Below are 27,252 nucleotides of genomic sequence, written 5' to 3'. Positions count from 1 at the left end.
TGAACATTTGGACAGTATTTATTGTGGGACATTAGAGCACATCAGACATATCGAATTGCATTCTGAATACGAAGAATTTTGATTTTTTGAAATTCGCAATGTAATACACATTTTATGGCAAATGATTACAAATTGATATTTTTGATATTTAACAGTACTCGGAAGTAAACTTTATAAATCTGATGGTTTATACTGAAAGGTCTGTAGGTGGTATGAAAAGCCGACGATCAATTGAAAATTTTGACCTTTCGTATTGAAGATAAGATTTTTTCCCAAAACACCAACAAAAATTAGGTATTTTTGGGAAAAAAATCCATATCTTCAATATGAAAGGTCAAAATGTTCAATTGATCGTCGGCTTTTCCTCCCAGCTACATACACTTAGTTTTATCAAATTTACTTCGAGGACTGTTATTATATCAAAAACGTGAAAAATATCAAATTTTAATAATTTGTCATAAAATTTGTATTATATCGTGAATTTCAAAAAATGAAAATTATTTGATATCAGAAAGACATTCTTCGTATTCAGAACGCAATTCGATATGTATGATGTGCTCTCATGTCCCACAAAAAATACTGTCGAAACGCTCAAAACGCTCATTCCAGATCCCTTAAGTATATTGCCAATTTAGTAAGAAATCTGGTAGATTTAAACTTTACTACATCCTTTACTTCTATAATATTAATATTTAGGATCCTCCGCTGAGCATTTGTCAATATGGAATTTTAACATTCCTAACTGATGCATAGCCAATAATAGCCTTAGTTCATAGGAGGCATTGTGTTGTGATGTTGATAGTTTAATGTCGTCATAATAATGAGCTGGAATAGTTCGACCATCTAATGATGTAGCAAAAGGCCAGAACCCAAACAGGTGGAGCTCTGAGCATAAATTAAGGGCACAGTTTACGAAGTAAAACCCAGTAGTCAGAAGATGATTAAGTCCGTATCTGCTCCAAAATTTGCCAAGACGGTGAAAATGACGCATATTCCCTCTAACTAGTGTTAATTTTGAATTATTGAGTAGTTTAATGGCGCCCATGGTTCTGTTTAAGTCTTGCGGCGGTGTCCATATAAGACCATCTTGGTCAACGAGCTTCGATTGCACAAAATTAACACGGTCAGACTCCTTCTTCAACCCACCGTAGTACCTATTTGAGAAACATGCGAAACATAAAAATTAGATGCTCAAAGCTTTAATACTTAGTCAACAGTTTGATGGTGTATCCCTGTATGTTTTTTTTTGTTTTGTTTTGTTTTTGTTTTTGTTTTTGTAACAAAAGCGCTGATGGCGTTAATCTGCAACTAAGTCCTTTCTATTTGAGTAAATATGCTCGACCTTATACGTCAATGCGGATAATCTAAGTCGGATCTACCAAAACGGTACTTCTTAAAAATCAATTTGAATTCATTTCATTAGTAAACTTGTAAAAGTTACTGAAAGCTACTATGTTATGATAGGAGGTGGGGGTAAACAGGCGTCGGTGGGTGAAATCATGTTTTTGTTTGTTGTTTTTTATTTGTCGACACATTCACAACTTTCACAACTAATTTCCACCAGAAGCAACTTGAAACATCAGATTGATCGATCCTATTGGTTAACCCGTAAAACCGTAATTATCTATTTTAACCCACAAATCTTCTGTCAAATCCAGAAACGGTATACACCAATCCGAGAAGCGTTTACTGCATTTGGCCCTCTATTGACGGAACCACAGATGTAGTAGTGCGGGAGATTTAATTTGTTCAATCAATTCATGATCGGGTATTGAAAATCACTGTTGTGCACAATTCTGTATAGCACACTAACAAGTAATTGATGGAACCCCCGGCCTTGGGACACCGCAGTTTCACGTCGGGGACACCGCAGTAATGGCGTAGTCGGATTGATGTATACGTCAAAAGGGTAGAGAAAGTGTCTGTGTAATGGAACGTCGCAAAGAAAGCTTACTTTCGCACTATTGTTGGATTCATTGTTGTCATGTTAGTTTTGATGCCAACATCTTCTTCAAATCCTGCTAGTGTAGCCAAATTAAATCTACGATAATCGAATGAAAAGAACAAATATTTTAGTACAGCAGGGAAGGAGAGAGAAAGATAGGTAATGGGAAAGGATGAGGGAACGAAAGAGGAGAGAAGAGGAGAGCAAGATGGGTAAAAATTAACATTAAGAAAAACTTTGTACCTTATAACGAAGTCCTTGTCATCAATAAGTCTGCCGCATTTTGATCCTAATAGTATTCCGCTACTGCCGACAACACTGCATGATATGTAAGGTGGCTTTGGAAATAAGTTTTTCTACATGAAGGTGTGGAAATTTAAAAAAAAATACATATTTATACGATAACGTCAGACTGCGTTAATAAAATACCTTGTCTTACTGTGACAAGTCCTATATAGGCTAATTTATCTAGACTTTTCGGCATCAGAGAGAGAGCCGGAGTTTAAAAAAAGCTTAAAATAAACCTTTCACTAGATCCAAACGTCAGGCCTCATTACATGAAATATAACAAACCGGCAACAACGGATCATATTTCTGAGGAAAATTATGTTATTGAATGGTATTTCTCTGACCTCCAAGTTGCAAAAAGCGTACATTTTAAAGTGACGAGAATCTCTCAGGTCCCGATGATGAACATTGAAAGTGATCAGTTCGGTATAGAGCCAAGCAATGGAGCAGCATTTACAGCTGTCCACCCACAGAAAGGTGATCTATACTATGGGTCGTTTTATCTTTTCAGTTTCGGTTCCTGTTTCAGTTTTCAGTTTCGGATCTCATTGTTATTTTGAAGTGTTAGCATGGTACGTGTGAACAATCCTTTTATTCTAGTCGTTTGTTGCCTACTGAAAAGTTGAACGAAGATAACTTCTCTTTTCAGTTAGGACGCGGGACTACCAATTCTTTAGAAATGCATAGTCGCGCTAAAAGTCGATCGATACATGTTAAAATCAGCACAATTCAGAGATACACCTTTTTGCTATGAAATTTATTTTCTCGGTCAAATATAAAGCAATATTTGTTTTTCTTCAGTAATGCCAGTTAAAGACATAGTGCTTGGATATATATATTTTTTTAAATCCTGGTGTTAAAATTCAAGCATCATATTTTGTCTTTTAGTGTGATATTTTTGATTTTTATAGGCCTTTAGTTCGCCCGTGAGCTTTTTACGGAATTCATTTTTAGCGTCTCAAACTAATATAGTTTGCTAAAGAAAGATATTTCCCACCTCTGTAAAGCACATCGTGTGGGTCTATATATTATAGTTTTGTCAGAATTTCCGTTTTTATTTTACCCTTTTTCCCTTCATGCTCAGAAAATGTCAAACTCAGTACTTTATCTCGAGAACAACCAGCAGCAGATATTTCAATTGTTGTCAACCAGGTCCCTTTTCCATTGAAAACCAGGATTGCCTGACCAGCGATTTGGTAGCCCAAATTCCCAATTCTGGTAAATGAGGTGAATTTTGGAAATTTGCTCCCGTGATAGCCTGCAATTTCAATTTATAGGGGCTATGGATTCCACGATTATGAAAACCATTTTGTCTGTCTGTTTGTTTGTTCACCTTAAAACTTGCGTGTGTGGTAATATGCAACACCAAAGAAGTACGTTAAAGTGAAACTAATTGGATTTCTTTCATGGGAATTGGTAATCTGATAACTGTATCAGGCAAAATTGCCAGACTCAAATCTATTTTAAGTGTATATTATTTGTCATTCATTGACCAGGCTGTTAAACATGTTAAAGATTGCAAATTGCGAAGTAGAGGAAATGAGTGGGGATGATGAGACGAGGAGATGCTCGGGTGGAGAGAGTGGGGAGGGGAGGGAAGGAGAGGAGAGGAGAGGAGAGGAGAGGAGAGGAGAGGAGAGGAGCAGGGGCGTAGCCAGCTTTCTTGGTCAGGGGTGGCAAAATAAAATTTCGAGGGCACAGATGAAAAAGTTGCATCATTACTATTGGTACATTACCGTTTTTGTTTTTAGAGAGGCTGTACATGACATGTCTTGGAGCTTCCAAAAAGGCTTTACTGGGACGATGTGCCCGCGTAGCGCACACAATTTGTGTATTTGACACTATTTTCGCCCATGATTGGGATGAAAGAACTATGTTTTGACAATGTGCGCAAAATTCTTTTATTATTGACTATTTTGGCACATGATCTGGTTGAATTTTGGTTGATAAATGGGCTCCTCGCCCTGTTTCTTTTCCTTTGCCCTCCAGATTTTCTCTTCCTTTTTTGCTAGAGGAGCACTTTTTCTTTCATTTCTTGTCAGGGGTGGCACTCTACCCCCCCTTGCCCCCCCTGCTGGCTACGCTACTGGAGAGGAGAGGAGAGAGAACAAGATAGGAGGACGAGTTTATTCCGTTTATTTTAATTTGTCCACGTTGATCACAGGCCTAATGCTAAAACAGTGAGAGGGGGAGAAGGGTAAAGGGAAACGTTGTAGAATACAGACTTAAAATACAACATCCAATAAAATTCAGATAACCACGTAATTCAAAACCTAACACGAGTTCGAGAGGGGGAGAGACAGACTGACTAGAAAGAGAAGAAAGCGAGAGGAGAAGAGGGAGTGGTCCTTTTTTAAATGTCACATTAATATAGACCAGAATGATATCAAATTTGCATTCGGACCTGATGCAGGCCTATCCTGCTTAGTTAAATGAGATACATTGCCCACTTGAAGCACCAGTGTTGTATAATTATTATTGACTTATCCAACCTTTATTGATAGACATAAATGTAATTGACAGCACCTATTATTACCTCTTGAAATGAGAAGCATGATGCGCCAAACGTAACAATGAAGTCAAATTACACACCGACTCACTTAATCCCTTGCGTTTTCGTTTCTGAACAATAGAGCTCCCGAAACAGAAAAGATAAAAAGACCCTAAGTGGTTGTCATTGTCATTTCCAGTTTAATATTCAATAGTTTTGACCGGAAGGAATGCAGCTTATTGCTAAGATTTGCCATATTTATCTATAGTATTTATTTCAATTACGACCCTTACCTTGGGGTAGCCTATGCCTCCAGATTTGTCATTCTTTTTACGATGTTTTTGCGTTAACATCATTTCATCATAAACGATAGTGTTCGTTTCCTTTGTCAGGAACAATCTATGAAAGTTAAAAAAAAAACACGATATTGTAGCATGTTTTCCACCGTGGTTGTGCCGGATTCTGACATGGTTTGACGTTTAATTGATGCATTTTCAACTATCTGTATAGTTGAGAATATTATAATGTCATCCTGTTTCCTCTGAAGATCTATGAATATGTTTACACGTGACAACGATCATACTTAGGTAAACTTAATTATACCACTATATTATGGAATAATTGTTTAGACAGGTAGGAAAGGATCATGACCTAGCGGTGCTTGGCCTACAGAATTTAGACAAATAAACTGACAAGATATGATTTAATTATTATTGGCCTTAACCATGGAAATATGAATGTAATTCTTGACTTCCCTGGCAAATTTCCTGTAAGATCAATGTAGTAATATTATGAAGTACGTTGCACATTTTTAGTTACCCCTAGAAATACGAAGGGGGGGAGGGGGTTGTACCACCCCTAAGATCCGTCATAAAAAGTGCGTCTTTACGCCCAAACGACATAAGCTAATCGTAGATCCATCCTTTGTGCTCATTTTAGTGATACGATTTTTACCCAGGCACCTTACCTTTAATAAACATGGGGGGTGGGGAACCCCATCATTGCTTACTACAGTAAAACCATACTTTTCATTTCGCTTTTGTAAAATTATTCCAAGAGTTAGATTAAAATGTTCATTTCCTTTTATATTTAGGAGAAAATTCAGTGAAAATCGCATGTTCGTAATATTGTTAGCCGAAAATCAATTTTGCCTATAATTTTGTAGATAGCCATGTATCCATTTGTCTCACAATTTTCTAACATTATTTGTTATTTTGTCACCCTTTTTTCTTTATTAATTGTATTTATTTATTTATTTATTTATTTATTTATTTATTTATTTATTTATTTATTTATTTATTTTGCTTCATCACTGGCTCATATACAATTACAAAGGCAACTATATTATATATAAATATTGCACATACTAATCAAGACAAAGTAAATATACTGCGCCAATAAAGTATCCTTACACCTGGAAAAATAATCACAATTTCCAAACTGAACCATATTGGGGTAAATTTGTTTTTTTAATTAATAGATGCACTATCTAATCCTGCACATTATGACACCACATTGAATCCAATGTGACAAGAAGCAATGTTACGAGCATTTGATTAGTTGAAGGTCCAGTTTTAAAAGTGACAAACTGACCTATTCAAAACTCCACAGATTAGACATCTGGTTTGAAAGTGGTGAATGGCTAATTTATGCGTTTGGCTTTAATTTAAAACAAAAGGAACAAAAGAAAACCGAAACAAAAGAACTAACAAATAAAATGAAAGTTGTGAAAAGTACAGAGAAGTAAAAACCGAAATAAAAACTGCTTTAAATAACGCTTCATTGAAGAAACTGTGTTGCCTCTTTGTTGCGCTTGTTGGAATCTTTTTGCGCCTTGTATAGGCCAGTTTGTCACTTTTAAAACTGGACCTTCGTATATTCAATTCCGTGTAACTTTACTTCTTGAGGTCACATTGGATTCAATGTGGTGTCATAATATGCAGGATTAGATGCATCTATTAAAAAAACCAAATTTACCCAAATATTGTTCAGTTTTGAAATTGTGATTATTTTTTCCAAGTGTAAGGATACTTTATTGGCGCAGTATAGAATAAAATGCCAGCAAATGGGACAAACAGGTGCAAAATCACCTCTAGGACCATCCCACCTTTCGATTTTTGAAAACAATTTATGGGAAAAAAACCAACACAGGCCCATCCCAAATGATATAAGTCTGCAATTTGGCCGCCCCTTCTTCTTCCGTCGCCCCCTTCTTGTTTTGCCGCCCATACTTTAACATGGGGGGGGGGGCTCGCGCCCCAAGCCCCAAACCAATATACACGCATATAAAAGTCTCACACTATGACGGCAGGTAACCAACGAAAGGTGAAAAACGTGAAAACCACAAAATGTTGGCGGCAAAGCGACGGCAAAAGGGGAAAAGCTGACGAGTGGGAACGACCTTCAGCGACAACACCACGGCAAGTGACGAAAGGCTGCGGCAAGAAACGGAGACTAGCGACCAAAATCGGACGTTGTCTGGGCGGCGAGTGACGATGTCTCGACGGAGCCCGACAACAAGCAACGAGGTCATACGGCTGGCAGCGGATTTGCTGGCGGCAAGGAACGGCAGCTGACGGTGGATTGCGGCGACGATAACGTGACTCAGCGGACGACATCAAAGCCTGTGTGTGTGCGGGTCGTATAGTCCACTTTGGCGTTCCCACTCTTCACAGTGTTCTGGTCATCCCCTCAAAAATATTAATATCAATAATAATTAAAAATATTAACATCAATATCAATAATAATCAAAAATATTAACATCAATATCAATAATAATCAAAAATATTAACATCAATATCAATATCAATAATAATCAAAAAATATTAATATTTTTGATTATTATTGATATTTCTTTTTATGTGAACTTCAAAATTACATCGTTCCGGACATTCTATTGAAATCGAACTGACGTCAAAAAATGTCAAAAATCGCACAAAAAGTTTAAAATCGTGGACAATCGATTAAAAATCGTAACCCATCGCAGACCACCGTTTCATTGCCGCAGGTACTCGCACGACCCGCCATCAACAGTCAATATCCGTCACCCTCCGGACAAAATTCGCAAGTCACTGTCGCACCAAGATCTTTACAATTTCGTTACTTGCCACAATGTGTCGTCAGGGTTCGAGATGTGACGTCACTTGCCGTTGTTTTTTCGTCAATGGTCGTTGACAACGATTACCAACGAAATTGTGACGACCTCAAAACGACTAAAGACGGTCTCGCACGGTATGGAAACGTTAAAGAAATTAGGGTTGCGGTCTCCAACGAAATCTGAACAGAATCACAACTACTTCTTTTGCCGTCACAATGTTGGAAATTTGCCGACGGACGCGACGTATAATTTCGGCCGTCTGCTGTCGCTAACGGATTCGTCAGCGGCAACTAACGGCAACACACGATGAGTGACGGTAAATTCAAAATTGCAATTCGCAGCTTAACGTCGCTTGCCGTTCACCCCTATTCGTCATATTGTGAGCAGGCCTTAACCATCTAATTACTTCAATGCTGGTTTGCTTGAAGAATACTATTCTTATTCATCATTTTGACGTAGGCTTACAAGTTACAACATAGTTATAACATTAGAAAAGTGACATGGTCTGTATGTGATGCGATCAAGCAAAATCAGTCGGAACTCGGAAATATTGATTTTGAGATATAGCCAAACAAAGGCAATAATTCCTTTTGTTTCCTTTTGTTTTGGAAACTCTTTAATTGCTCATATCTTTGGAACAGATTGTTCAATTTCGATGGGATTTCCTGCAAAATTCAGCCTTGCAAATGCGTTTTACGATCCTATAAGAAACTACAAATTGAATATTTCTGAGCTCCGACTGATTTTGGTTGATCGCATCACATATGTACCTGAATAACTTAGTGTTGTTATGCTCATGTCTCCATGGCTTAGCAAGTATACTGGACACATTTGAAATGAAATTGTCAGTTCCATTCCCGGTTCCATTAGGTAACATTTGAGCAAGATCGCGGAGATTTTTCAGCATCGTCTTTGCTGCTTCGTGAATCATCTTCCCCGCAGATGTAGCAGCCTGAGGATGGGATCCATGTATCAAAACTTCATTCTTTGTAGTGGAATTGGATCCTAATGACGTCACCAGTAATCTAGAAGCTTTAATAAATAATATAACAACAAGTTACCATTCCACTTCATTATGTAATAATAACTCAAACACTATGTTTGACCTGAATTGAAAGAGCAAAAAGAATCCCGTTATGTGTTGCCGGTTGTGATACCTTAATAACCCAAGATTTGTTCCCATGGTGACACTTTGAATGAAAAATTACAGATTCGAATGTTTTAGAAAAGGATGATAGAGAGTGCTCCCGTTTGGTGAGGGAGGCCTTCGCGATCAACGCCCTCATTTGTCCAGAAGTCACCAATAGTCAGCAAGTCCAACACAACAAGAGGCTATAGGACTTCTTTTGATGAAGATGTGTGTAACACAGCGAAAATTCAAGGTTAGCAGAACTTGCAGCTTAAACTTTTGCTTATCACCAGCACGTATGAAATTACATTCGAATAATGAACAAGCTCCCTGCTTTTAAGCGGCTTCTGAAGACGTACCTTTTTCCAAACTTGTGATTTATTGTTGTTGTTGTTTTGATTTTGATTTTCTTATGTATTTTGTTTTGGAGTAAAAGCGCTGTGTTATTTGTAGAGCGCTATAGAAATGTGCTTTAATAATAATAATAATATTAATAATAATGCTGTCGGGTTTTTTTTACCCCTTTATTTGATGAGGCATATCTTTTGAATGAATTGAAATACAGTTTATACTACAGCTTGACATTCCTCTTCACGGTACATTTTTAAATACTCCATAGGTGTTTCACGTTTTTTCTATATAGAATTATTCGTTATCTGAGTGTTAAGATATTTTGGGAAAGGTAGTTTTATTCATGATGAGTTAGCAAAGTGTACTTACAATTCATAATGAATGGGTTTGCTATTTCCATAGTCCATGTTGTTTTATACCGCTCCACAACTAATCTCCGGTAGCTCACAATCTTGTTAAGTAGATTGATTGATGTCATCCATATCAATATGAAGTGTACGAGGCATATTAAGCAAATACATAGATATATGCTTCTCACTCTCATTTTGAGTCAATTCTCCTTTTAAAAATCCATGGTTTTATATGGGCTTACCAGTTGTTACAAACCGAAAACTTGTTTCGGTTTCCATGTCAATTTTTCTCCGTTGAAAGTCACCTAATCAAAGTAGACAAATGAAATCTTAAGTTTTTGCAGTACAACATTAGCAGTCAAGTATTTACTTACTAACTTACTTACAAACTCACTCGCCGTTTGGTCTGAAGTGAACATATCTCGAAATGCTACGAAGGTATGACCCACCCCCCCACCCGAAATGAAAGAGAAAAGAGTAAAAAAATAAAAATAAAAATATTTTCCCACTCCTCATAAGTCGTGGGTCAATATTCATATTTTGGGTCTATATCTTGAAATCCCAAGAAGGTATGACCCACGGGTGAAAGTGGTATACCACAATATATTTCCGAAGCCCATGGTTCAGATATGGTGCGGTAGCAGCTCTAGTTTGTCATTAAAATATTATTATTATTGAGGTTATGCCAATCATATAATCCCAACGTTTTGGTCGTTTTGTCCATCGCATGGAAAGCCTGACAATGGGGTGATATAAGAATAATTAGGATCTGATGAGTTCACATGTGAATGGTCTTAACTAAACAATGTAAATGGTGGTGGTTTTTTTTTTATGTCGAACATATTTAGGCATTAACAGCTGAAATATAGGAGATAACGCTGACGAAACTTCGGCCAAGTGCAAGTGACCTGGTGAATGGGACACAGTGTCAATGCCCCGATATCTTCATGGCAGAAATCGCCATGGTAGGTTGAATCCACAGCCACGCATTGACATTTTGTTTCGACCTGTTTAATAGTTTTGAGACGAATAATGGGCCGAAAATTTTCCCCTGAATATGAACCCAGTATAAAGAAGAAATAAACAAACAAACAAACAAACAAACATCCGACTAAAGCTATTGACAATAACCTGGTGACTGACCTCTGTACGATCAGTGAGCATGGTATACGCCATGAGGTCATCTGCTTTTATACTGCCTCCACGAGTGGCCTACGCTGCGCTATAGTTCGGCACATTTGTCAGTTTTTGAGCTCAATACGTACGGTTCTTTCTCAATACGCAAGGTAACGACTATCATATCCTTTTAACACATATATTCAAGTGTAAGCATAAAAATATGGCTTCTTTAGAACAAAAAAAAATACGGGAGATATTCATCATTTTCTACCCCGGTATTCAAAGATTTATCGTCTGAATATCAAATCGTGCATAGCATAGTCACGTGTATCAATCCCGGGTATTCATTTTAGTGTCTCTGCTGTAGAATGTAATTATTAACCAGGCAATGTCGGTGTGGGGGTCGCCGTAGATAGCTGGTCGGGGTATTTTTTACAGGACAGGCAAGTGTACCCTGATCGGAATCAACTGTAACGAGGTCTTTTTATCATGGATCTTCTGCACCGCCATTACCAGATGAACCACGGGGAGAACGGGAATTTTGTTGGTCATGTAGGGAATTGAACCCGGTACCTCTCACACTAAAGGAAGATACCTTAACCAGTGAGCCACACTGCTCTCTTTTCAGCTTAATCGGCTTTGCATGTAAACTTTTATTAGATATGATAATGGTGTGTTATTTCCATAATAGGATCGTTAACGTACATTTTTTTAACAGACACCATGATCATATCTAATACCTAATGAAATTTAGTTAAACACCTGGTTCTCAAATAAGAGATCAATATGTTGTTGATGAAAACCTTGCAAGAGACCAAAATTCAACTGGAAGAAGTTGCAAGATCCTGATACAAAGGAGGAATTTCAGCTGGAGCTATCAAACAGATTCCAGGTCTTAAGCATGGATGATGCCACACCCATCTCTGATAGGTATGAGACCTTTGAAACAGCGGTTCGTGAAGTTGCTGAGAAAGTTATTGGAAAGCAAGAGCCATGCGGACTGCCAAGTTGGGTATCCGATTCAACCATCAGACTTAAACTTGAAAGGGATGAAGCCAAAAAGCGGTACTCCATTTCAAAGTCTCGTCAAGCTAGAGAAAGATGGAGGAACTTGAGAACCAGCCTTAACAACTCTTATAAAGCTGACGAGCTTGCTACCCTCAATAAGAAGATGGAAGACCTGAAGCTGGCCGACGAGATGGGGAATGACAACACCCCCTGGAAAATCATACACTCGCTTTCTGGGAAGAACTCAAGGAAAGGGGTGAAAGTTAAAAAGAGGGATGGCACAGCGCCAACCAGTGACCATGAACTCCTTGAGGGATGGAAGGAATATTTTAGCCCACTCCTTAACAACGACAGTGGCACAGCAGCTTCAGAACTTCCTGCACCAGCTGTTGAAGATATTCCTATCATCACTGAACCCCCAACTCGTGAAGAAGTAGTCAAAGCAATAGCAGCCATGAGGACCATCAAGGCAGCAGCATTGGACTATGCTATAACTGCTGAAGCACTTCAGGGAGGAGGGGATAGCATGATTGATATGATTCTCAATTCTGCATGGTAGTATTCTCAACGCTGACACCGCCACGTCAATGGGTCACAAATGTCATCATTCCTCTACCAAAGAAAGGCGACCTCTCTCTTATGACAAACTACCGTCGTATTTCGCTTATGTCCATGCATTGTCGCAAGAGTGTACAACAAGATCCTTTTGAACAGGATCCGACCTCACATTGATCCTCTACTGAGAGCAACCAGGCTGGCTTTAGATCAGGTCGCAGCTGTGCTCAGCAAATACACATTTTGAGGAGGATCGTGGAAGGCTTCAAGGAGTACCAACTTCCCTTGACAGTCACTTTTGTGGACTTCAAAAAAGCCTTCGACTCCATCAACAGGTCTGTCATGTGTTCAGTGCTGCGGCATTATGGAATACCAAAGGTTGTGGTAAATGTCATCCAGGTGTTCTACAAGGACTCCAATAGTGCCGTTATGGTAGATGGAAGTATCTCAGAGCCTGTCCTAGTAACAACTGGAGTGCTTGATGTGTTAGCACCATTCCTGTTCATTATCCTGGTAGATTACCTTCTGAAGAAATCAACTTCTGGAATTGACGCTGGAATTGTTACCTACCCACGTCGGTCAAGCAGGTATCCTGCTAGGATGCTGAATGACCTGGATTTTGCTGATGATATTGCCGGGTCGCAGCTTACTAGGACTGCAACTGCAGCAGCAGATCTAGGCCTTGTCATCAGCGCACCTAAGACAGAATATATGACTGCAAACTGTAACGTCCAACCAGCACTTGAAGTCTATGGTAGTACCATCAACCATGTCACAGACTTTAAGTACTTGGGTTCCAAGATGGGCTCTAGTGCTGGGGACCTAAAACGAAGAAAAACACTAGCCTGGACAGCTTTCTGGAAACTGGAACGCCTTTGGAGAAGCCCATCCCTGCCAATCGAAACAAAAATCAAGCTGTTTGAGACAAATTGTGTTACTGTCTTTCTGTACGGGTAATCGCCAAGGACATGGAAAACAAAATCAATGCCTTTGCAACATCTTGCTACAGAGTCATGTTAAATATCAAGCGTGTGAATCGGATTCCAAATGAAACCATCTACAATCTGACCAACACCACTCTGACAGTCGAGGGGGTCCTTTCGAACGTTCCAATGAGTCAAATATGGCCCAAACTTACGCCAGAGCGAACACGATAATGCGTTCTGTCCATTGAGAGCGTTTATAGTCCCTTTTTTCAAAGCGGGCACATCTCATTTCATGACGTCACGTTTTTTCTAGGCCAAATCTGTCTCGTTCGAAGGAACTCACCGCTTAAGTTGTTTTTTGCGGAATATCAATTTTAAACGTCTTATTTTCTCAAAAAAGGGGTCATTTTCATTGTCCTCATAATAGTAGCTTGCAAATGATATAATGTTGTTTTTGCAATAGACCTGCCTTTTAAAGTGCTTTCTCCTGCATGGTGGATTTACATGCGCTGCTTTAAGGCCCGGTCACACTACGACGGACGATAAGCAACGAAAGGTGACGAACGTGAAAATCACAAAATGTTGACGGCAAAGCGACGACAAAAAGAGGAAAAACAAGATTCGCTGACGAGTGGGAACGACCTTCAGCGACAACACGACGGCAGGGGACGAAAGGCTGCGGCAGGAAACGATGTCTCGACGGAGCCCGACAACAAGCAACGAGGTCGGACGGCTGGCAGCGGATTTGCTTGCGGCAAGGAACGGCAGCTGACGGTGGATTGCGGCGATGATGACGTGACTCAGCGGCCGACATCAAAGCCTGTGTGTGTGTGCGTGTCGTATAGTCCACTTTGGCGTTTCCACTCTTCACAACGTTCTGATCACCCACTCAAAAATATCAATATCAATGATAATAAAAAATATTAACATCAATATGAACAATAATCAAAAATATTAAAATCAATATAAATAATAATCAAAACTATTAATATCTATATCAATAATAATCAAAAATATTAACATCAATATCAATAATAATCAAAAATATTACACATATCAATAATAATAAAAAATTGTAAAATTAATATCAATTACAATTAGTGTAGCTCTGACTTCCTCAGGACCTAAGAATGAGACATGTAGACAGCCTCTTGCCTACTGATGACTCTGAAAAGAGCCGTTGAAAAGACAGAGAACAAGGAGATCTCGCCTATCTGCTAATATACATGTTTTTATGGCTCTGAAAAGAGCCGTTCACCGAAGACTGCCCCTTGTCTACAGAAACAAGCAGACCTCGCCTATCTGATGATTTTAAAGGTTTGATGGCTCTGAAAAGAGCCGTTCACCGAAGACTGTCCCTTGTCTACAGAAACAAGTAGACCTCGCCTATCTGCTAAATTTAAAGGTTTGGTGGCTATGTAAAGGGCCGTTCAATGAAGACTGCCCCTTGTCAAGGGCAGTCTTCAGTGAACGGCTCTTTTCAGAGCCACCAAAACCTGTATATTAGCAGATAGGCGAGATCTCCTTGTTCTCTGTTGACAAGGGGCAGTCTTCAGTCTTCAGTGAACTGCTCTTTTCAGAGTCATCAGTAGGCAAGGGGCTGTCTACATGTCTCATTCTTAGGTACTTTGTACTGAAGAAGTCAGAGCTACTCCTGACGAAAGCTTGACAGTTCTAAACTTGTCCGACGGCAACCCGCTAAAAACCCACCAATTGTTATGAATTCCCGTCGTAAAAGCCTATCCCACAATCAATATCAATAATAATCAAAAATATTACACCTATCAATAATAATTTTAAAAAAATAATATAAATATCAATAATAATCAAAAATAGTAAAATAAAATAATGTCAATAATAATCTAAACTATTAATATCTATATCAATAATAATAAAAGATATTAACATCAATATCAATTATTATAATCAAAGATATTTTAATATTAAAATATCAACATCAATAATAATAAAAAATATTACACATATCAATAATATTTAAAAAAATATATAAATATCAATAATAATCAAAATATTAAAATCAATATCAATAATAATCCAAACTATTATATCAATATCAATAATAATCAAAAATATTAATATCAATATATCAATAATGATCAAAAATATTATCATCAATTATCAATAATAATCAAAAATGTTAATATCAGTATCAATAATAATCAAAAATATTAATATCAATATCAATAATAATAAAATATCAATATCAATAATAATCAAAAATATTAATATCAATATCAATAATAATCAGAAATATTAATATTTTTGATTATTATCGATAATTCATTTTATATGAACTTCAAAATTGCATCGTGCCGGACAGTCTATTGAAATCGAACTGACGTCAATAAAACGTCAAACATCGCACAAAAAGACTTGATTTACCGTCACTCATCGTGAGTTGCCGTTAGTTGTCAGCGACCGCAGACGGCCGAAATTATTCGTCGGGAAATTTTCAACATGTTGAAAATTTTGTGACGACAAAAAAGTAGTTGCGATTCCGTTCAAATTTCGTTGGAGACCGCAACCCTCATTTCTTTGACGTTTCCATACCGTGCGAAGCCGTCTCTAGTCGTTTTGAGGTCGTCACAATTTCGTTGGTAGTCGTTGTCAACGACCATAAAAAAAAGACTTGATTAATTTCTACAATCCTACAAATGCATATATCTATTTCATGAATCGCACAAAAGTTTAAAATCGTTGACCATCGTTTAAAAATCGTAACCCATCGCAGACCACCGTTTCAATGCCGCAGGTACTCGCAAACGATACTCGCAAACAATATCCGTCACTCTCCGGACAAAATTTGCAAGTCACTGTCGCATCAAGATCGTTACAATTTCGTTGCTTGCCGCAACGTGTCGTCAGGGTTCGAGATGTGACGTCGCTTGCCGTTGTTTATTCGTCAACGGTCGTTGACAACGACTACCAACGAAATTGTGACGACCTCAAAACGACTAGAGACGGCTTCGCACGGTATGGAAACGTCAAAGAAATGAGGGTTGCCGTCTCCAACGAAATTTGAACGGAATCACAACTACGTTTTTGTCGTACGAATTCCCGACGAATAATTTCGGCCGTCTGCGGTCGCTGACGGATTCGTCAGCGACAACTAACGGCAACCCACGATGAGTGGCGGTAAATTCAAAATTGCAATTCGCAGCTTAACGTCGCTTGCCGTTCACCCCTATTCGTCATAGTGTGACCGGGCCTTTAAGGCCCGATCACACTATGACGGACGATAACCAACGAAAGGTGACGAACGTGAAAATCACAAAATGTTGACGGCAAAGACCAAAACCGGACGTTGCCTGGGCGGCGAGTAACGATGTCTCGACGGAGCCCGACAACAAGCAACGAGGTCAGACGGCTGGCAGCGGATTTGCTTGCGGCAAGAAACGGCAGCTGGCGGTGGATTGCGGCGATATGACGTGAATCAGCGTCCGACATCAAAGTCTGTGTGTGTGCCTGCCAGTTGCGGTGACGCGATCGGTTCATAACGAAAAACTTTGTTTGTAAATTTTACCATGGCCTATAAACAATAAAATATGCCTTTTAACCAATCAAATGTCAAAAAGCTATATTAATGAGGTATATAAAAAAACAAATATTGACTGCTTTATTCGAGCCATGGTTAACATAGCATGGTTTGAGATCACCTTGGGCCTATAATTTTAACCATGCCTCTCATAGCAGTAAATATTTGTAATATATGACATGATCAAGGGGAATGAGTCACATGTCGGCCCTGGTCGAAAATGAGTTTTACACATGTTTCTAAAGAGGACATTTAGAGCTTTCAGAAACTGAAAACCCCATGTTGATACGACTTTTCTTTGTGAAGTTACGTAAACTTTATCAATCGCTGAAAACAATATAAAACAAAATAATTTTAACAGTTCCTTTGCCAATATCTCAAAATCAATATTAGCGACATCCGACTCATTCCCTTGATCGTAATCAAAAATATTAACATCAATATCAATTATTATAATCAAAGATATTAATATCAATATCAATAATAAAAAAAAATATTACACATATCAATAATAATAAAAAAAAATCAATATCAATAATAATAAAAATAATAAAATCAATATCAATAATAATAAAAATAATAAAATCAATATCAATAATAATCCAAACTATTATATCAATATCAATAATAATCAAAAATATTAACATCAATATATTAATAATGATCAAAAATATTATCATCAATATCAATAATAATCAATTTGAATGCTATTTCAGAGATACGTGGCGGCCATCTTGAATATCTTGGATTGCCCAAGGGTGATAATTTCACACGCCTTAGAATCTTATTCTACACCACTCAAAGATCATTTATCAGCAAAAACAAACTTTAACTGCCCAAAACACTATAATTATTTGGTATGATACATTTTTTTTACTAAAACACCATTTGAATGTTATTTCAGAGATACGTGGCGGCCATCTTGAATATCTTGGATTGCCCAAGGGTGACGATTTTACATCCCACGGAATCTTTTTCTACACCACTCAAAGATCAATAACCAGCAAAAAAACAAACTTTAACTGGCAAAACCACCTAACCCCCAAAATACAGGGTGTCCCATAATGATTTATACCAAAAATATATAGTCAACAGTGTATCTAATTTTAATAAGTGCAATACAATGTCACACATGTCTCCTACTTATTCTGCGACTTGATTCGTTTCCAGCCGCACTGTGCAATATATTGGAGAAATTATACATTCTTTGATAGGAAATACAACAAATTTGGCGCATGTGGAGCTTACAATGCTAAATAATTCTTGATGTGGGATTAAGTGAAACATTTCAATATGACATCAGATATAAAGGTTGAAAAACATACTTGTCATCTGAATTTAACCACAATTTTTACCCAGAAATGTCATTATCACAGAGGATATAACTTCCACAGGGATCCTCCGCAGTAAATTTTAATCTTCTTCGTTACGTAGCTGTGGGTTTGCCCATTATACTGTGGACATTTATGCATGCTGTGACACTAAGGACGAACCTTCACTATACGACGTACTTTTATGAAAAATCCATCTCTGCCGGCATTTCAAATGATGAAAGTCACAAACCTCAATAATTGTCTTCAAAACTGCCGCCAAAGAAGGAATAGTTTAAGGTCACTCAAGCGTAACAAATCCTTTATTCCATACTATGGTTGCTTCGTAACATCATAAATAAATGACAGATATCGACTATTTAGTAGAAGTAAGAACAGGACACAGCAATATACTGCATAACATTACTTTGTGCTGAACGGTTAGTAATTTTTACAAATTTTCAAAACATTTTGCTTTATCAAAACTTGGAATTCACCATTTTTACGCAATTCTCTCTAAATTCTACTAGAAACGTCCAATTTTTAAAATCTAAAAAATCTGAGAAAGCTAAATATATTTAGAACGTAAAATAAAAAACAATATGACCAATAGAAATGCCGTTCATACCTAAAAAAATTCCATCTTTCTCGGTATAAATCATTATGGGACACCATGTATGGTGTTTGCAGCCGGATTATATGAAATAAATATCAGTTATGGTCCAAACCAGGAGAAAAATGAAAGAGTGCCGAATACGCAAAATTGCTGTTCTGAGTAAATGACGTTTGAAAATCTTGGTACCATTCCATTGGTCTTTCTAAAAATTGAGAACATTCTTGAGCACTCATTTGAAATGTATATTATAGAAATGAATGTGCACGAATTATTTGCAATACTTGTATGTTCTGAAACAATCGATATCATCCCTCCAAACGGGTATTTAGAGCTATTCGGCTTTATGCTAAATCCAAAATGTCTCTACCGCTGCGCAAATATATAGTTGTAATACGAGGTCGCATACGCATTCAACTACATGTAAACCATATCACGCATTCTTGATTTGGAGCTTTTGTGTAGAAATTACTGGTTGTCCTTTAAATTTGATATATCAATTATTATCAAAGTGATTTTAAAAGGGAGTAATATTCCAAACCACAACAGCTCTAAGCCATTGTGTGTGTGTCCAAGGCAACACCATTGTTTTATACGCGGTATAGAGGAGTGGATGTTCCTTTTACCATATCTCCTCCCATGTTAATTCAGATAACAAAATGTTAATTTAAAGTATCATTGCAAATGAGTTTTTATTTTTACTTTTAGTCGGATTTGGCTTTGAGCAATGGTGGCACATACCATGTTTACAAAAACAAAATGTCAAACTTCAAAATGTCAAACATTATAACAGGTTCATACTTGACAAATTTATGATGAATAAAAATACTTTCATTCAAAATTGAAAAAAAAAACCCCAAAATTACTCACGGCTAATTTACATAATAATATCATGAATACATAATTAGCTGTAATTAGCTATTGATATCAATTGAAAGAACTTTGTATACATATGTGTGCAAAAAAACAAGCACCCTGATATCATGTACGGTTTTCTATTGACATCAATTTTGCATATAAATTAGCTTAACTTAGTCATTTTTCAGCTTTAATTGTGACTGGACACTACGAATCAGCCGTAAACTCGGCCCCGTTCAATTGTGTTTTATTTCGTGTTTAGAAAATATATATCATCAGCTTTAAAATAGTATATCATTTGACTTCAAACGATATCCAGAAGCGGGGTTATGGTTTGTTGAACTCTGCTCCTTCAAAAAATTGTATACCCTTTTCGGTTCTATATGTGTCTCTTTTTCCACTTTGCTGATAATAAAGTCATAATTGGCGGTCATTTCAAATCATCCCCGAGTCAACGAGGTACAGGAATGTCCTCTCATTGTTAATAATTGGTTATACATACCCAGCCTAAATACAATGTAATTGTAACGCACCACTTGAACAGGATTTAGCCAAAGCAAACAAGGACTAGAGCTATTTAATGATTTTATATGTAGAAGATTATTATCCTCTTCAGCAATAGGATTATTGATTGGTTTAAATGTTGTCAAATGAGAATACGACTTGCGGCACATTTTGCACTGTATCTCAGGATAAAATTTGCTGAGGTTACGGCTCATTCGTAGTGTCCACTCACAATTTTCCGAAATTGCTAAAATAGTACTAAGTTTTTGTTACGTATTGGGCTCTATACATTTTTATGCGTTTTGGAGGCTACACTGTCGTAAAAGCTCTTGTATCCGGATTTTTTCGCATAATTATATGGACATGACTTGACCTCCAGTTAAAATTTATCGAACAAAGAAAAAAAATCGATTGGTTCTAATTTTTTGTTACGTATTGGGCTCGATACATTTTTATGCGTTTTGGAGGTTACACTGTTGGTAAAGCTCTGTTATCCGAATTTTCTCGCATATTTGGACATGACTGGATCTCCTGTTAATATTTATCGAAGAAAGAAAAAAAATCGAGTGGTTCTAATTTTTGTTACGTATTGGGCTCTTTACATTTTTTATCCGTTTTAGAGGTTACACTGTCGGAAAAGCTCTTTTATCCGGATTTTTTCGTAGATATGGACATGACTTGACCTCCGGTTAATATTTATCTAATAAAGAAAAACAAATCGAGTGGTTCTAACTTTTTTGTTATGTATTAATTGGGCTCTATACATATTTTATGCGTTTTGGAGGTTACACTGTCGGAAAAGCTCTTTCGTTCGAATTTTTTCGCATATATAGACATCACTTGTCCTCCAGTTAATATTTATCGAAGAAAGAAAAAATCGATTGGTTCTGATTTTTTGTTACGTATTGGGCTCTATACATTTTTATGCGTTTTGGAGGTTACAATGACGGAAAAGCTCTTTTATCCGGATTTTTTCTCATATGGACATGACTTGACCTCCGGGTAATATTTATCGAAGAAAGAAAAAAAAATCGAGTGGTTCTAATTTTTTGTTACGTATTGGGCTCTATAAATTTGTTTATCCGTTTTAGAGGTTACACTGTCGGAAAAGCTCTTTTATTCGGATTTTTTCGCATATATGGACATGACTTGAACTCCAGTTAAAATTTATCGAAGAAAGACAAAAAATCGATTGATTCTAACTTTTTGTTATGTATTGGGCTCTATACATTTTTTATGCCTTTTGGAGGTTACACTGTCGGGAAAGTTCTTTTATCTGGATTTTTTCGCATATATATGAACTTGACTTGACCTCCAGTTAATATTTATCAAAAGTTTGAGGGGTCTAATATTTTTGTTACGTTATACGTTTTGGCTCCGACACTGTCAGAAAAGTTATTCAATCCGATTTTTTTCGCATAATGGAGTTGACCTGACCTACGGTTAATACCTTACCTATCGAAGAAAGAAAAAAGTAAAGAAGGTCTAACTTTTGTTACGTTATGTGTTTTGGCTCCGACACTGCGGAAAAAGTTCTTTTTTCCGGATTTTTTCGCATAAATGCACTTGACTTGACCTCCGGTTAATATTTATCGAAGAAAGAAACAAAATCGAGAGGTTTAATTTTTTGTTACGTTATGCGTTTTGGCTCCGACACTTTCGGAAAAGTTCTTTCATCCGGATTTTTTCGCATTTTGACTTGACCTCCAATATTTATCGAAGAAAGAAAATAAATCGAGTGGAGATTTTTTATTTTCTTATTTTTACAGATAAGGAAAATAAAAGTGTTTTTTTTTAATTTAAATTATTTTGAAAGACTAGTCTTAATTGATTATCTAACAAGTATCCAGTAGTAAACATTTACAATGTCCCTAATGGATGAAGCAGTATTTAATGCTTGTGAGGGTTTTTTTAAAAACTCGACTGGACCGACCGACCCATTCTTCCCATTTTGAACATAGAATAACTTGATAATAGAGCGAATGCGTACGGGATGAGAGTGTGCTGGGGTGAAAGTGCGCGGTCGTGTGGAAATATACGTGGTGAAAGTGTGCGGGGGGTGAAGTGTCCAGTATTATCCCATATGCTCTTCAATTTATTTTGAATCGGATATTCCTACTGGTGTCCAAAATGCCTAAAATCACTGAAAACACGCATTAGTGCCTACTATTAGTTTCAAGAATTCATATGTCAAAAACCAGAGGTCACAGAAAAATGTTTGTATTGACTTTTTATCCAAATATCCATCGCAGAAACTTGATATACTTTCAATCGCATAAACCATTTTGCAAACATTTACCATGTAAAATTTAAATTGTTGGGACAAAGCTGCAAAAACAATCACCGAAAAATTTAATTTCCACGCAAAAATCAAATGTCTTGAACGAACACACCAAATTTGAAGTTACTACCCCCATGCATTATCTGATGACCCCTTTTTATTGCTTGAACCTAAAATTTCAAAAATAATTAGTCAATTTTTTTTAAGTTGCTAATATCGCCAAAAATGACTAAATTGGTCTATATTTTTGTTAGCTCATTCCAAAAAAAGACAATACTTTGGTAAAACCGACACCACATAATAAACATTTTCACTCACCACAAAAGCTTTTGTGGGTCAACCAGGAATCAAATTTAAAAGAAGAGAATCCCTTTTTCTGGAATCCGCCACTCCCCCTCTAGCCTCCTGTTATGCACCTGGTGCGCCTAACTTTATAGGCCTTAAACCATTATTTGTTTTATAAATCACACCAGAATGCATCAAATTAGTCCAAAATAGTCGAATGTCAATTTTCCTGGCCTAGCCTTGAGCCCCTGGACCCCCCTGTCGATGTTGTTGGGCACGCCCATGATATTCTTGCAGCAATTTCATGTTCAAAGGGAAGCAAGAAACGTCATTCCCCTCCATAATAATTTCCGACTTGTTTTTATACTTTTGTAGGCCTACATCGCGGCATCACATGATCAGTTCTTCTTCTTCCTTATAAGTGCCTCCCTCATATGTATGAGTATTATCGCACTGCGTACAGACAAGCTGTACTTTTTTACTCTGGAACCTAGAGTAGATGAGTGTATTTTTGAGGTACAGTCAACAGTACCGGGATGATCCCCTGCTCTTTTCGAATAGCCTGTGACGTTCTTTAACGTGCACACTACATTAATGTGAGAAAAAATGCATGTACACGGGATCGACAGCTTAAAGTGCCCTCCGAAGCACTAAGCAAGTAGAGTGAAGTGTCTTGCTCAAGGACACAAAGAGCCAACCGAGCTCAGGCGGACCTGGGATTCGAACCCTTGACCCTTGGATTCACAGTCCAACGCCTTAACCGTTAGGCCATGCTCTCCTCTAATTTTTGTATAGTGACTTGTTAACTCTAAAAATTAAATCTATGATTTTAGTGCTGTAAAATTCTGACTGGATAATGTGAGAACCAGTACAAGTGTCAACCGAAACCATTCGATAAAAACAAATCAAAAACAAAAAAGACCAAGGACTTGTTTTTAGTGAGAGGAGAACATCATTTTTTTACCTGATTGGTGGAGGAACCTGAAAGGCGGAACGTGAAAAAAAATCGAGAAAAATATGGAAATCCTTCACCCCTCTTGCTGGCGTAAATAATGACCGCTCCCTAAATACTGCGAAAATCTGAAATGTGTGAAAATCATAGATTTCGATTATGTTGTCCTGCAATCACACCAAATTTGTCTGAAACCAATTAACATGAGTTAAGTGTAAATTTGGCACACGTGTAAACATTATATAACAAATTTGCAAAAAAGGTTTGAAAAAAAAATCTTTAAAAAAATCGTACATTAATTGTGGCTTTAAGCAGAATCCATATTACCTTCCCTGAGTACTCGACTATACCCGTCTTGAGAGCCAGGTCGATTCGCACCCAAAACAATTCGGTCCCACGCCAATTCGGCCACAAACCATTTTGGGCACATGCGATTTCTGTTTCAAACAAAATCGGTCACTTACCAATAAACTGTATTATAATTTTTTAATTAAATAGAGAAAATTAAAAGATATATCACCAAAGAGGATCATTTTTGATTGCGGTGGCATAACATTGCATGTTGCTGCTAGAAGATTGTGGTATGGGGACAGACACCCCTCCTCTAATTCTAAATTTTGTCGGCAAAAGTGACTGTTGGCGGCAAAACTTATAGGATTGTCGGCATATTACAAAAGCCATATAAAAATTCAATGTGCGGAAGTTGTTGTTATACAATATTGTTATTGTAAAATTAGTTAAAAATGAAAAAAAAAATATTGAGGAAAAATGTTGATAATCCCCCCCCCCCCCCTCCCCACACACACACCCACACACACTTTTTAGATTCTTGAGCGCCCTGACGAAAAAATAAAATTGGGATCTACAATTCACAATTGTATTAGACAGACAAAAAATATTTCCTTCGGCAAAATATGCCCCCCTCCTTACAATTCATCTAACTGTTACCATATAGGCACTTTATGTTACTTACGGATATGTGTTCTTACTCTGATTAATGTCTTTAGTCTCCTCTGTTTCCGCACTCTTGTTGGTTGTTAAATGCACCTGGACTACCATCTGACGTGCATGCTAGCTTTTCTGTAGCTCCAATTGCCATTCTTTGGTATATATGCATGTAGCTATCTCGCGACATGCTTTGGGAATCGGATGTAGTGTTGTGGAACCAAGATAATCTATTTATGTCCATCCCATGTCTGCTACTTGGGGTATAATTGGAGACGTGGTGACTGCTTGTTTCCAAATACAAGCCTGGTAATATGCACGCTCTATGTGAAGCCTTACTGCCCTTTGAGAATAGTATCACCCGTGCCTTATCGTATCTGTCAACATCATCTGGCACCTACAGACGGTAAATTAACTTCTGCGCCTCGTGCTTTTTATCTTCGGTAATATGTCTTGTGTCAAGATCTGATAACAATACTTGGCTCTGTGTTTGAAACACCTTTTTGCAGTGACCAGCAAGTTGTGACACACTGTCTCAACCAGTTATAGCTTGAAATGGCAGCAACGCTTCCACTTCGCAAGGCGGCAGTTCCTGGTGGCTTTTGTAGATGGGGATGTCTTCAAGTTCCTGCCTAAATCCACAGATGAGTGCATGACCTCAAAATGAGCAGCCAACAAGATATTTCGTCAGTGTCACGTACTTATACTATACCACCACAGCTTCAGCATTTGTATTAAAGCAATCAAATAGAAGACGAGTATCCTCCTCCTCATGGTTGGCCTCTAGGTGTGGTGTGTCCATCCGTGAATCGGAAGATTAAATCTTACTTTTGTGATCTGTGCATATCCTCCAGCCACTACAAGTGTTGTGGATGCATCATTTGTCATTTGATTTATTCTCTCCAAGTGAGAGATAGTAGTTAGTCCAGTTATCCCGTATTAACTTGTATTAACTCATTTGCCCATTTTGATATGCTGCCAGTGCTTGTGTGCAGGCTCCCATTCATGGCAGCAAGTGAAATTGGAACAGGCATAAGTTCATGCTGCAGAATCTGGTCCAGGTTTAGTGCACGTCGATCCTGCCTTAGGAGTTTTCACAAGTCGCTGTAGAATGTTTCTTTCTGACTTGATGGTTGTTCTTTGACTTCATTCTCTTTGCAGTCTACAGTATACATAGATTAATGCAAATCATTGAAATCGACATGATGTGTGTTATCAGCAAGCTGAATAAGGCGCTGACCAACAAACTCATCCACCTGTACTTTCACAACAGCTTATGACAAATGCTGTATCAATTGAAGACCTGAGCGCAAGAAGACCGTAAGTCCACTTGGCCCCTCACCATGTATACACTAAAGTTGCGTATAGTTTAGTATAGTTTGGTAATGTTTTATACATGTTCAGGGCCCAAAACAAATCTTTCACAACCTTTAATGATGTTTTCACCCTGGAACATGTATTTAAGATTATAAAACCCTAAGAAACAATACGTAACTTTAGTGTATACATGTTGAGGGGCCAAGTGAACTAACGGACTTCTTGCGCTCAGGTCAATTGCACACACACTAATCTGATTCAGGGATGGACACATAACTTCAACTTCTTCTTCTTCTTCTTCTTCTTCTTCTTCTTCTTCTTCTTCTTCTTCTTCTTCTTCTTCTTCTTCTTCTTCTTCTTCTTCTTCTTCTTCTTCTTCTTCTTCTTCTTCTTCTTCTTCTTCTTCTTCTTCTTCTTCTTCTTCTTCTTCTTCTTCTTCTTCTTCTTCTTCTTCTTCTTCTTCTTCTTCCAAATGCGCCCGAGGCAATAGCTGACACAGTGACGAGCAGAATCGTTGAATTCAGCTCATGTGTGCAGTGTTGCCCCATCTGTGGACACACCAACAGGTGTTCCATAGTCTGTGGAACCGTTCCACACTCACAGGTAGTGTTTTGCCCTTCTGGTAGGTAGCCCCATTTCTGCAAAGCGACCTTGCACCTTCGGACCCCTGATCGTAGTCTGTTGAGACACCGCCACTCAGGCCATGTAGAATCAGCTCCAGGTGGTAGCTGTTAGAGGCCAATCATTAGGAGGTGGATACTAGTCGTGTACTTCATTGCGTTAACACAAATGCTGAAAAATGCTGAAGCTGTGGTGGTATCCGTACGTGACACTGACGTACTTATCCTGATGGCTACTCATTTTGACAAGATGCCATATACTCAGCTGTGGATTTAGTCAGGAACTCGTCAGGAACTCGTAAGAACCCCAAATTCATCCCCATCCGAAAAATGCCACGTGGAAACGTTGCTGCCATTTCATGCTAGCCTGTAACTGCTTATGACAGTGTATCACAGCTTGCTGGTCATACATAGATAATCTGGGTTCCACAACACTACATCCGATTCCCAAAGCATGTCGCGAGATAGTTACATGCAAATGTACCAAAGGATGTATAAGTGACAATTGCAGCTAGCATGCACGTCAGATGGGAGTACATGTGCATTTAACAGCCAACAAGAGTGCGGAAACAGAAAAGACTAAAGACATCAGAATAGTCACTGCACTACAAAGTGAAATGTCAAATATATAGAAAGAAAAAAAGATCCTAACACAACAATTAACCGTAAGTACGTAAATGCACTTGAAAAACTAATTTAATGCCACTGTTTTCCTGTAAAGAAATTTAAAGTGCATTTAGCCAGATAAAGTA

The 27,252-nt window shown here is 37.7% G+C and overlaps 1 protein-coding gene across 1 annotated transcript in view; it reads right to left on the bottom strand.

Moving 5' to 3' along the window:
* Positions 1-304: 304 nt before the first annotated feature.
* LOC140162364 (CMP-N-acetylneuraminate-poly-alpha-2,8-sialyltransferase-like) overlaps positions 305-27,252 on the bottom strand; it is a 28,025-nt gene continuing 1,077 nt past the window's right edge. The window contains exons 2-7 of the mRNA XM_072185576.1: positions 9,671-9,956; positions 8,592-8,853; positions 5,018-5,123; positions 2,189-2,301; positions 1,955-2,041; positions 305-1,154 (exon numbers count right to left, since the gene is read on the bottom strand). Coding sequence (XP_072041677.1) covers positions 686-1,154; positions 1,955-2,041; positions 2,189-2,301; positions 5,018-5,123; positions 8,592-8,853; positions 9,671-9,845 — 1,212 coding nt within the window. The 5' untranslated portion in view covers positions 9,846-9,956 and the 3' untranslated portion in view covers positions 305-685. The remainder of the gene's footprint in view (positions 1,155-1,954; positions 2,042-2,188; positions 2,302-5,017; positions 5,124-8,591; positions 8,854-9,670; positions 9,957-27,252) is intronic.

This window comes from Amphiura filiformis, chromosome 10 (genome assembly GCF_039555335.1).
Source record: "Amphiura filiformis chromosome 10, Afil_fr2py, whole genome shotgun sequence".
Taxonomy (NCBI): domain Eukaryota; kingdom Metazoa; phylum Echinodermata; class Ophiuroidea; order Amphilepidida; family Amphiuridae; genus Amphiura; species Amphiura filiformis.
Note: the sequence above shows the minus strand (reverse complement) of the source record. Positions and strands in the feature narration are given on the sequence as shown.